The sequence below is a fragment of the Podarcis muralis genome, chromosome 17 (genome assembly GCF_964188315.1).
Source record: "Podarcis muralis chromosome 17, rPodMur119.hap1.1, whole genome shotgun sequence".
NCBI classification, from domain to species: Eukaryota; Metazoa; Chordata; class Lepidosauria; order Squamata; family Lacertidae; genus Podarcis; species Podarcis muralis.
In genome coordinates, this window is record NC_135671.1 from 33,807,093 (window position 1) to 33,819,992 (window position 12,900).

The 12,900-nt window shown below is 46.6% G+C and overlaps 1 protein-coding gene across 1 annotated transcript in view; it reads left to right on the forward strand.

Moving 5' to 3' along the window:
• Positions 1-12,900, forward strand: part of LOC114587731 (venom factor-like) — a 61,948-nt gene that overhangs the window by 24,752 nt on the left and 24,296 nt on the right. Inside the window, exons 15-22 of the mRNA XM_028712398.2 lie at positions 63-192; positions 1,366-1,437; positions 2,464-2,664; positions 3,663-3,774; positions 6,219-6,304; positions 6,450-6,589; positions 8,991-9,203; positions 11,567-11,627. Coding sequence (XP_028568231.2) covers positions 63-192; positions 1,366-1,437; positions 2,464-2,664; positions 3,663-3,774; positions 6,219-6,304; positions 6,450-6,589; positions 8,991-9,203; positions 11,567-11,627 — 1,015 coding nt within the window. The remainder of the gene's footprint in view (positions 1-62; positions 193-1,365; positions 1,438-2,463; positions 2,665-3,662; positions 3,775-6,218; positions 6,305-6,449; positions 6,590-8,990; positions 9,204-11,566; positions 11,628-12,900) is intronic.

The following is a 12,900-nucleotide window of genomic DNA, read 5'->3' on the forward strand; positions in this document are numbered from 1 at the left end:
CTGGAAACATGCTGGGCATATACATTTATTTTTTCTATCACCTTGTGCCTCCTCCATACCAGATATGGGACTCAGTGGAAAAGAGTGACATTGGATGTACAGCTGGCAGTGGCAGGAACAATCTGGGTGTGTTTGAAGACGCTGGACTTGCCCTGGTGACCAGCAATAAGCTTTCCACGCCACAGAGATCAGGTATTATTGGGGAAGGTGTTGGCGCTGGTGAGATGGCAATGGAGTTCCAGTGTGAGAAAGACCTTTCACCTTTAATTTGAATTCAGCCTGATCTTTTCTTTCCCTTCTCTTCCCTCCCCCTCCACTTTTATGAAGATCACCCGCCCTGAGACCCCACAGCTAATTCTCCCCTGGCCTCCTCGCCGGCCCAAGTAGGACCAATTCAGCCAGTTAGCCCTGGGGATTAGCTAAAGCTTATTTCCCCGCGGCGGGGTGCGCTCCCGTTGCTTGGTCCCAGCATCTGCCAACCTAGCAGTTCGAAAGCACCCCCGGGTGCAAGTAGATAAATAGGGACCGCTTTCTAGCGGGAAGGTAAACGGCGTTTCCGTGTGCGGCTCTGGCTCGCCAGAGCAGCAATGTCACGCTGGCCACGTGACCCGGAAGTGTCTCCAGACAGTGCTGGCCCCCGGCCTATAGAGTGAGATGGGCGCACAACCCCAGAGTCTGGCGAGACTGGCCCGTACGGGCAGGAGTACCTTTACCTTTACCTATTTCCCCTAAACTGATTTTTGATTTTTGAATTTTATTGTTATTCATGTTTTTATACTGTGTTTTATGCTGCTTTTATAATTAAGTGTTTTAAATTTGTTGTTAGCCTCCCTGAATCTGGTTTTTGAACCAGGAAGGGCGGGGTATAAATAAAAATTTATTATTATTATTATTATTATTATTATTATTATTATTATTATTAGGGCTTAGACTCTCTTCTGGCTCAAGCACTAGCATGACATTGTCTGCAGATTATGCCCCAGGATGCCAGGCAGGGGGTGGGGTGGGGTGCAGGTTCTTGAACTGAACTGTCCCACTACTCCCCACTTTGTGATATGCAAATACACGTGACGAATCTCAGAAGACTGCTATTTCTAAGAAAGAGCTTCAACAACCAGGACAATCGGCAGTACTCCACATTGCACTCCCTGTAAGATATCTTAATGAGAAATGGCAGCTATCAGGAGTTCATTGTCACATGTGTAACATGTAGTTAAGCCTTACATGGGAGTAAGCACCGTTGGACTCGGTGGGAGCCACTTTTACGTCTACACGCATAAAGTCAGTCTCCACAAGAATTAGAATACAGTGGCGCTTATTTCAGTTCCAAACAATTACTTCCTGTTCCTCCCTTTTCTACTCCAGATTCAAAGTGCCCTCAGCCTGCAAGACGCCGCCGCCGCTCTGTACAGCTCATTGAATCCAAAGCAAGCAAAGGTATGCGATGCACGGCAAAGGCTCCATTTGCCACGGGAAATCAAAATAATTTGAGCCAGATTGAAAAGGTAACATCTAATGCGCACAAGAGTGGAAGAATATTGTGCCTGTTCAGCTTTAGCACTGGGGATTGATTGTTGATACTCATGCATGGTCCCCACTGTGGGTGGATTTTCTTCTCCCTTTGAGGTGGCTTCCAGTTCCTGCTCTCTTAAGGAACAGGCTAGTGTCTGACAGAGAAAGATCACTGTCCATCAAGCAAGTATCTCATTGTACCTCAGTATCAACAACAAGAGGAAAAGCCAAGTTCTCCTGTAGAAATTATTGTGGAGGACCTCATTGTGTAGTGAAGGAGCACGCACACTGCATGCAGAAGGAATCAGGCTCAATCCCCAGTAACCCCAGTTTAAAAATATCTCAGTAAGGCTGGTAAAGACCTTGAAGAGGAGCTGCCAGTCAGAGTTGACAGTGCTGTACCAGTGGCCTGACTCTCATTCTCTCTAATATCACACTAAGCAATCCACTGCCTATCGGTTTGGAAGTGAATTGGGCAACACACACACCCCTCAATGGTAGTAATTTCTGCTTACTCGGGGGACTCCCTAGGTATGTAGGAGTATAATAGTTGGCATTTGAAAAGGAAATGGAAGTTTGAATTCCTACCTGCAAGATGGCCTATTAAGGACATATATGTAGAAACATTCAGGACTTATGGAAATTGGGAGGCTCCTTGGAGTTGAGAGAAAGAGGTTGTGGAAAAGAAGGGAAGGGAATTAGCCTGCCAAGGGCCCTGATGTAAACAATAAAGCAGTATCATAAAATGGCAATCTATAAAAACTAGCAAAAATTCGAAGCACATTTCGTATCTCCCTGGAAGCAGACCAGAATAGGACGTGGTAATTAGTAGCTTATTCATAGCATTTATCTGTATTTTAGCTTTCTTCTGGCTCCTGTTATGAGCAGTAGAACAACACTGGTGTGGGGAACAGACATTCTTTGATATTTCATGATGTTTGCATGTTGCAGCCGGCCAATATCAGGATCGGGTGCTAAGAAAGTGCTGTGAAGATGGAATGCACGACAACCCCATGGGCCACAGCTGTGAGAAGCGGGCACAATACGTTGTAGATCAGACTGAGTGCCAGAATGTCTTCCTGGAATGTTGCCGCTACATCAGAACCATAAAGGATGCAAACAGACGGGAAGATGAACTGCAGTTGGCAAGAAGCAAGTAGAATTTTTGTGAATAATAAAAATTCAGGGGCGCAATATTGGGGAGATGGACAACTTGGTTAGCGAGCTGCAAAATCCTTTCCTACGAGGGTGCCAATCTGGCTTGCAGTACTGAGACCTGGGCAGTGTTGAGCTGACCCACCTGCGCCCACCAGAATTCAAGTTCTGGGTCCATTTTTGTCACCTCTTCAAGAGACATAGCTTGCTCAAGTAATCATAGCTTAGTTACATAGGGACACGGGTGGCACTGTGGTCTAAACCTCCGAGCCTCTTGGGCTTGCCAATTGGAAGGTCAGTGGTTCGAATCCCCGCAATGGAGTGAGCTCCCGCTGCTCTGTCCCTGCTCCTGCCAACCTAGCAGTTCAAAAGCATGCCAGTGCAAGTAGATAAATAGGCTTCAGCAGGAAGGTAAACAGCATTTCCATGCGCTCTGGTTTCTGTTGTGCCAGAAGTGGTTTAGTCATGCTGGCCACATGACCTGGAAAGCTGTCTGTGGACAAACACCGGCTCCCTCGGCCTGAAAGCGAGATGAGTGCTGCAACCCCATCATCGCCTTTGACTGGGCTTAACCGTCCAGGGGCCCTTTACCTTTAAAAAGGTAAAGGACCCCTGACAGTTAAGTCCAGTTGCGAATGACTCTGGGGTTGCAGAGCTCATCTCACTTTACTGTCTGAGGGAGCCAGCGTTTGTCCGCACACAGTTTTTCCAGGTCATGTGGCCAGCATGACTAAGCCGCTTCTGGCTAACCAAACACCGTTTACCTTCCCACTGGAGCGGTACCTATTTATCTACTTGCACTGGTGTGCTTTCGAACTGCTAGGTTGGCAGGAGCAGGGACCGAGCAACGAGAGCTCACCCCGTCGTGGGGATTCGAACCGCTGACCTTCTGATCGGCAAGCCCTAGGCTCAGTGGTTTAGACCACAGTGCCACCCGCGTCTTCCCTTTACCTTTACCTTTACCATTGATAAATCTGTGTCTCCTGTTTCCCCAGGTGACATTGACGATGAGTTCTTATCGGATGAAGAGATTGTCTCTAGGACTGAGTTCCCAGAGAGCTGGTTGTGGCAAACAGAAATTCTGACTGCACCTCCTAACGATCATGGGTATAAAGTTTTTTATGGCTGCATTCTCCTTTGGAGAACACTGTCTGCTCTATAGACTTAGGCAGCATTCCTATACTCCCTTACAGGAAGTAAATTCCATTTAGCACAATGGGAATTGCTTCTGGGTAGACATGTACAGGATTGTGCTGTATATCTAGTTTGAAAATAATTCCTTCTTCCCAAAGACTAGGAATCTTGAAAGGAATAATCATCAGTGCCTTCACCAAACTACAATTCCCAGGATCCTTTAGAGAATGCTATAAGGGTTAAGAACCTAGACAGCATCTTAAAGAGCAGAGACATTACCTTGCCAACAAAGGTCCGTATAGTTAAAGCTATGGTTTTCCCAGTAGCGATGTATGGAAGTGAGAGCTGGACCATAAAGAAGGCTGATTGCCAAAGAATTGGTGCTTTTGAATTATGGTGCTGGTGGAGACTCTTGAGAGTCCCATGGACTGCAAGAAGATCAAACCTATCCATTCTTAAGGAAATCAGCCCTGAGTGCTCACTGGAAGGACAGATCGTGAAGCTGAGGCTCCAGTACTTTGGCCACCTCATGAGAAGAGAAGACTCCCTGGAGAAGACACTGATGCTGGGAAAGATGGAGGGCACAAGGAGAAGGGGACGACAGAGGACGAGATGACTGGATAGTGTTCTCGAAGCTACCAGCATGAGTTTGACCAAACTGCGGGAGGCAGTGGAGGACAGGAGTGCCTGGCGTGCTCTGGTCCATGGGGTCACGAAGAGTCGGACATGACTAAACGACTAAACAACAACAACAACATCATAAGGGCTAAGATGGGATAAAGCTTATGTAAACGCATCATGTAAATTTAGCTTTCAGTTTATCAAAGAGCAAAAGCAAGGATGATGCAAAACTTAATTGCTCTGCTTTTGAGGCAAATTTGCCTGTCTCACACAATGCAAGCATGGATGGGAAATCAGTCTTGTCTCTAGAGATGGCTCTGCTTCCAGGTTCCTCATCCTAGAAATGGAATGAAAAGGGAAGATCCTCCTCCCTGACTACGTGAGCTCTTGCCTGCTAGTTTGAACACCAAGCTTCGGAAAGGGTGGATTTCAGTTAGGTGTGAGGAAGAAATTTGGTTCAGTTTCAAATTAAAACCTACCTACCATATTTCAAGAGGTAATAATCCAGACACAAAAAGAACCACACCAGAACCACACGCAATAAATTGAAACCAGGACATTTCCTTTAAAATTCCCCCCAAATGGGAATGTAGGACCCCCCCCCCACCCGCCAAGAGGACATGTCTGGGAATTCCCAGGTATATGACAACTCTCCCTAATTCACACTTCCTGAAACAATATGGAAAACAAAGAACAGCCTTTCTTAGCGATTCACACTTCTCCAAATTGTGCTTGCGGTTCTCTAAACAAGTAATGTGTACACGATGCACATGCTAGGTGAAGTATGCATAAAAATCCCTTTATGAGGGAAAAATGGTTGCAAAAATGTGTATATTAGAAGTTTGCATTAAAATACTGATGAGTTTTTATGGTGACTTAACAACAGGACTGTACAAGGGTCCCCGATTATAAAATCATAGAAAACGGGAAATACGTAGCCACTCCAGCAACATATCTCTATTTCCTCACATCCAGAAACGCAAGAAGGGCTTTCACTCTTGCTAGAAGCTCGGCCTTGCCCTCACCGGTTCTGGAAGGCTCCTATAGAAGAGTCCCGTACGCACAGTGACTTTACGCCTGCCCATTCGGGGAAATAGGAAGTCCCGAACATATATATTTTTAGATGTCCTTTTTATGTTGAGATTCATAGAGACACCATTGATCCTTTGCTGAAGAGGCTTGCCAATCTTTCAGACAAGTCTAAACTTAATTCTCTCCTCTTAGGCAAAGATCACAAGATAGCTGGTAGCCAGATTCTACACCCAGATTTGTAGGCACAGATCATCCTCTAGAATAAAATAGCTTACTAGGGAAATGCTGAAGTCGCCCTTTGGGGTGCCTCAGGGTCAAATTTTATGGTAGCCCAAATCTCAGTTGTATATATCTGAATTTTAACTCATGAGCTATTGCTGCAATCTGCTCTGACTGTATATTTTATCTTTATGAACGCTGTTTTTATTGTGTTATGCGAGCTGGTCTTTGACCGTAATAAATTATCTGGTGACTTAAAAGCAACAACAATAAAGGATGGTGCGGAAATGTGGGCAACTGAGAGATCCTGAAACTGGTCGATTTGCCCATCCCTAGCTTCTACTTGCTGGTTAAAAGCCCCTGGGATCACAGGGCACCTGAGCCACCATGTCCCTTCCAGCTGGAGGGCGCCTGAGAAGGATGCAGTTGCCCCCTGTCCCACAACGTGGTGTGCACCCCTGCCCAGGCAGCCTCCTGTGTTCTTGTTCCATCTTAGTCTTCAGCTACACAGAAATATAACGTGGCACCTTTCTCTCTGAATCCAGGGTCTCATCCAAGACAGTGTCTCTTTTCCTGAAGGATTCCATCACGACTTGGGAGGTGGTGGCTGTGAGCGTTTCAAACACAAAAGGTGAGGAATTCTCGACAGCAGGTGGAAGGCAGGGGCTGGGGAGATGAAAGCAGGCTATGTCCACCTCAGTAAACACCTTAGGTAGGTGTTGTTCAGCTTCTTTTGATTCTCAACCTCCTTCCTTTCCCATTGGCTCTCCTTGCAGGGATCTGCGTGGCTGACCCTTACGAGATAACTGTCATGAAGGACTTCTTCATGGATCTACGGCTACCTTATTCAGTAGTGAGGAATGAACAGGTGGAGATCCGAGCTGTTCTCTACAACTATAGGCATGAAGATATCGTAGTAAGTGATTACCTTTCAACAGGGTTATTTGATAGTGATGATTTTATGTTTTGTTTTGTGCAGTTTGTTTTGTGGTGTGTTGTGTGTTTATTTTTACACTGTCGGGTTCTTAATGAAAAGTGGCTTAGATATACTCTAATAGGTAAGTTTGTACTACTACTGATATTTGTGGTAGTGCCCCATCTAAATGTTCTTTTTTATTGTACATTCATAATTTGTGTTCATGATGCTATCACGGCAATCATATGTTAAAAAGTACTTGTCAGAGCTGCCCAAGGTCCCAGCTCACAAAGGACCAATGCCCGTTCGTTGTTATATACAAAAGTCTTTATTGAAGTTCAGTTTTGCTTTCACAGCCGCGGCGCGCAGCTCTACGTCTCAAACTCTAGACCGCTGAAGCTCCGTCTGAGTCTCCTCCCCCCAGACACCAGTTTAAGACTCTAGCCTTGCTCCACCTCTTCCTTTGCTCTTTCCTCCTCTGGTTCCGCCTGTCCGCTGGGGTCTTGCCCTTCCTAGACTCTTCTGACGCTGAGTCCCCTGAGTCTTCCCCCTGCCTCCGGCGGGCTTTAGGACCTGGTTCCCAATCCGGGTTTTCTGCTGTCCCGCACGCCTGTACATTCGAACTTGGCGCGCGCGCCCAGCCGGCAACCTTCCTCCTGACCATTACACTGCTCCTGTCACTGCTCTCCCCTTCGGGGATGCTAGCTGGACCTGACCTCCCCTCCGTTCCCCCACTCTCCGATAGAGGCGTGGTCAGCCCTGACTCATCTTCTCTCCCTGCTGGAGGAGACGCTGGCCCTGACACATGGGACTCTTCCCCCCCACTACGCTCTGGTGGGGAAGCTGGTCCTGATCTCCCGCTGCTGCTTTGGGAGTCCCCGCTGGCCCCTTGCTTCTGGTGCGTCCCCCCTGGGACCCCCCTTGCCCTGACAATCGGCGCCCCCTTCTGGGAATCTTCTGATTCGCTGGAGAAGCTCATGGAATCTCTCGGGTCACTGTCATACTCCCCTACGCTGCCCTCAGATTCTTCCCCTTCGCTCTCCATTTCCTCTCTCCCCTGTGCCTCTGCTCCTGAGCCCCTGACAGTACTGTTTGTGCCTGCAAAGATTTCAGGGCGGTCACACTGATTCATTTCCAATCAGAGCCTGTTCTGTAACTTCTCCTTTTTTTACTTTATTCCCCCAAGCATTTGAGAAATTCAGTTAAGATCCTATAGCATATGAACTGAAGTAAATGATCTTGCTAGCTTTAATGTGGAAATGTGGAAAAGTCCATTCTTCCTCTGCCAGTGGTGAGGATGTTAATAGTACATACACTATCCCACCTCCTGCCAATCCCTAAAGAAGGTTAAAAACACAAAAAATAAGATGAGCGCTTATGCAAAATCACACTTATGTGGTGTGTCTGTACATCAGGCAGCCTCCTGGCAAGACCTCGGAGGACTGACTCACTTACTGATCCAGCATTCAGTTTGGTGGCGAGTGTGTTTGTAGCACCAGCTGTGAAGTGGTGGTACAAACATGGTAGAGCAGATGCGGGTGGTGCTGTGGTCTAAACCACGGAGCCACTTGGGCTTGCCGATCAGAAGGTTGGCGGTTCGAAACCCCATAACGAGGGGTCTCATTGCTCTGTCCCAGATCCTGCTAAACTAGCAGTTTGAAAGCATCCCAGTGCAAGTAGATAAATAGGCACCTGCAGCAGGAAGGTAAACGGTGTTTCCATGTGCTCTGACTTCCGTCATGGTGTTCCTTGCGCCAGAAGCGGTTTAGTCATGCTGGCCACAAGACCCGGAAAGCTGTCTGTGGACAAACGCCGGCTCCCTTGGCCTGAAAGTGAGATGAGCCGCACCCCATAGTCGCCTTTGACTGGACTTAACCACCCAGGGACTTAACCACCCGGGGTCCTTTACCTTTACCTTTTACAAACATGGTGATTCATGGTGCAACAAAAGAACCTACAGTGGTGCCCCGCAAGACGAATGCCTCGCAAGACGGAAAACCCACTAGACGAAAGGGTTTTCTGTTTTGGAGGTGCTTCGCAAAACAAATTTCCCATGGGCTTGCTTTGCAAGACGAAAATGTCTTGCAAGTTCCTGCAGGGGTTTTTTCCTCCCCCCCCCCTTTTTCCCAAGCCACTAAGCCACTTATCAGCTGATCCGCTAAGCCCGCTAAGACGATAATAGCGCTAATCCGCTAATGGGCTTGCTTCGCAAGATGAAAAAACCGCAAGACGAAGAGACTCGCGGAACGGATTCTTTTCGTCTTGCGAGGCACCACTGTATAATGAAAACAATGTGGTTCACTAAGGGGAAAGCAAAGGAGACACAGAACCGATCCAAGAGGGAACACTGCCTTGGCAATGGACCTAGTAATGGATCACCGCCCTTTCTCTTTCTCCTCAGGTGCGGGTGGAGCTGATACACAACCCAGCCTTCTGCAGCGCCTCCACTGCCAAGGAAAGATACCGACATCAGGTCACTGTTAAAGGCCAGTCCTCCAGGGCGGTGCCATTTGTGGTTGTTCCGCTGCATTTGGGACTGCATGACATCGAGGTCAAAGCAGCTGTCAGGGGACAGTTTGTGTCTGATGGTGTGAAGAAGAAGCTGAAAGTTGTGGTATGTAACATGTCCAGATCCTCCTTGGAGAAAAAGAGCCAGAGGCACTATGCTTCTGAATACCAGCTGCTGAGAATCACAAGTGGGGGGAGTGCTGTTGTGTTGATGTCCTCCTTGCACACTTTAATATGCATCTGTTTGGCTACTGGGACTAGATGGGCCTGTGGACTGAGCCAATGGGGATCACCTTAGGGAGGCAGTAGGATGGGAAACAATGGCTTTAAACATGAGAAAATAATTGGGGAAACATACTCCTGCCAACCTAGCAGTTCGAAAGCACGTCAAAGTGCAAGTAGATAAATAGGTACCGCTCCAGCGGAAAGGTAAACAGCCTTTCCGTGCGCTGCTCTGGTTCGCCAGAAGCGGCTTAGTCATGCTGGCCACATGACCCGGAAGCTGTACGCCGGCTCCCTCGGCCAATAAAGCGAGATGAGCGCCACAACCCCAGAGTCGGTCACGACTGGACCTAATGGTCAGGGGTCCCTTTACCTTTACCTAGGTGGTGATTACAGACTTTTTTGCACCTTTACAAAAGTATCTGAACACCATGGAAATTCAGTAGAACTCTGGTTTGCACAATAGTGCGTGAGCCTATGAACTTCTTCAATTCTAGGCAGTACATTCAAACCATCGCCTATTTTCCAGTGCCTGTTGTCTGTCAGTTGACCACACGAGGGCACATCTGCATTTTTCTTTTTTAATCCAAGGAAGTACAGCTGGCTAGGGCAGTTTAAGTTTAACTGGATATTTTGGAGAGAAATCCTGTTTTCGTTCTTTGTAGCCCTACGTAACTCCACATCAGTGGTGCTTCCTCAGCATTGTCACGTTCTGTTATTAGCTTTTTTCAGTGCCATGCCGCTAATTTAACACACTTACCTCAGTGCCCATGGAACCTTTGTCATCAGCCCATAAACCTGGGGACACTCTGTTCTGTCACTGCTTCCAGCAAAAATAAGAAAAACACATGTGATCCGCTTGCTTCTCTTTACCCCCACATATTTCCCTGGCATAATTTGATTACTGCTGCACTTTGACTAAACGTTGTTTCCATGTATAGCTCAGAAGTAGGCATCACTAAGTGCAAAGGAGCTTCCTTCCAGGTACATCTACCCAGAGAGGAGAGTGAGTTCCATCTGGGAATAAAGAGTAGCAACAATAAAAATGAAATGGGATGGAGCGAGCACTATGTGGAATCGTGGTGGGCACAAGGAGGTGGGGGCATGAAAGCCCTGAAACCTGATATAATCCGAAAACTAGGATATGCCAAATGCACACTGCATGGTGCAGTGGAATGTAATTGTTTTAGAAAACCTTTTTGCACTGCTATCGGCGGCAGGCCTTAGCTCTAGGAAAACCGAAATTTCAGTAGGAAAGTGTAAACATTGTATATGAGGCTTTTTTAAATCATCCATAACTCACTGAAACACAGTTATCTCAGGTGGGCACCATTGCCATTTTAAGAGAACAAGGGAGGTGGTCATGGCGAGTTCCGGCACCTCTTTTTCTAGAAGAATTTTTACTGAGTATGGTTCATACCCTAAAAACACAGGAACAGGCAGCCTACAAGGCACGTTTTGAGACCTGGATAAGCCCAGAATGTGTGCACTGTACTTGGGCACTGTACATACCTAAGACAGTTTTTACTTGCTCTGAGCCTTTGGGGGAGGTATATAAACTTAATTAAGAAAATAAATGGGAACAACTTTAGCTATTCAGGGTATTTAATGATAACTGCAACCTCCATGTGAATAGCTAGGGGTGGGGAAATGTTTGCAAAACAATGCAGATCCCATGACTTTCTGTGGGGTTTGCTCAGGATGAAATTCTGCTGCACTGAATGCACTGTTAATTGGTGGGTGGGTGGGTGTTTTGCACGGCGTGCCATTTGGATTTCCCAAATTTAGATTACTGCTGTAGAGGAGGATGCTTTTCACAAGTACCTGAGGGTCTGAAAAGAGCTCTCTCTTCTCCTGGTGGTCTCTGTCAGCTTGCTAGGACACAGGTGGGCTTCCTAGGGCATCAGGGCTGACCTAAGAGTTGACAGAATGGAATCTGTGACTATCCAGCTGTGGTGGCAAAGCACCATTAATGACAGGTTGGTGCTGCCTATGGATGAGGGACTATGGACCCCAACCCAGGATTGCTACAATGCCTTAGCTACTGGGGATTTATGGGGCTGACCTGAACCTATTCCTGTGTTATATTCAGGCACAAACATGTGACTGAGTCATACTGCATTTGCAACAGAAGCTAGATCTGATGCATATGTTTGCCCTGTCTTGATGCCCTTTTGAATTGCTCTTTGATGCCATGTTAAGTGATATTTGGAGTGAGACTTGTTCTGTTCTTTCTTCTTGCCCCAGCCTGAAGGGATGCAGAGAAAACTTGTGACTGTCATTGAGCTGGATCCTGCTAGTAACAGAGGTAACACTCATTCTCCAGGAGGGCTTCCCTTTTCCTTCTCTTTCTTCATCCTTGGAAAACTGGATTGACTGGAACCCAAGTCAATCCTAAACTTACTTTAAATTGTATATTTTTCTGCTGCTGCTTCCTCCCCTGTTTCCCCCTTCTTAAATAAATCTTTATTCATTAACATTTCTAAACATTTTTTTTAAACTTTCATTTTAACCCAACTCTTAAAGTTTCAAGTTAGTGCCAATGTATTTTAAAAACTTAAATATTTATACATAGTTAGACAAGTAGTCTAACTACTTTTAAAATGAAAGTAAAAAAAAAGTTTCTTTTTAGTTAGACAACTTATATTTGTAATAGCTTAACCAAAACTAGTTCATGCCAACCTAGCAGTTCGAAAGCACGTCAAAGTGCAAGTAGATAAATAGGTACTGCTCTGGCGGGAAGGTGAATGGCGTTTCCGTGCACTGCTCTGGTTCGCCAGAAGCGGCTTAGTCATGCTGGCCACATGACCGGAAGCTGTACACCGGCTCCCTTGGCCAATAAAGCGAGATGAGCGCCGCAACCCCAGAGTCGGTCATGACTGGACCTAATGGCCAGGGGTCCCTTTACCTTTAACCAAAACTAGTACCAGTAACTTTTCCAAAGAGTATACAAGCCACACTGAACACCCTGGGACTTATTTCTGTGTGACCGAGAATGAGTATTACTATGACGGGCAATTGCCCAATTTATTAAAACAAGAAAACAGAATTGACTCTAGATCCAAAAATTCCTTATATCTGCTGTTTGTTAATGAAAAGGCTTGAATTCTGTCATAGCAACCTAGGGGTTACAGTATCTGGTCCCATATTCCTCTGGGTGAAGGAATGCTCTTTGAGGGTGTCAATCTCCATAGAACCATTGAGTGTTAATAACTGCACATGCACAAACAGATCAATCAATCAATCAATCAATCTAATTCTTGGGGAAAATAAGAGGGAACATGGGAAGGTGAGGATTCCTGATCACATGGGTATCCTCCACAGATGCAATAGGCTCCCCACTGCAAAAGCAACTACAATGGTCCCTCTGGTTGCGAACAGGATCCATTCCGGAGCCCCATTCGCAACATGAGCAGAACGCAACACACGTCTGCAGGTCATGATTCGCTGCGTCTGCGCATGCGCGTGATGTCATTCTGAGTGTATGCTCATGCGCGAGCGGTGAAACCCGGAAGTAACCCATTCCGTTACTTCCGGGTCGCGGCAGGACGCAACCTGAAACGCATAACAAGAGGTATGAT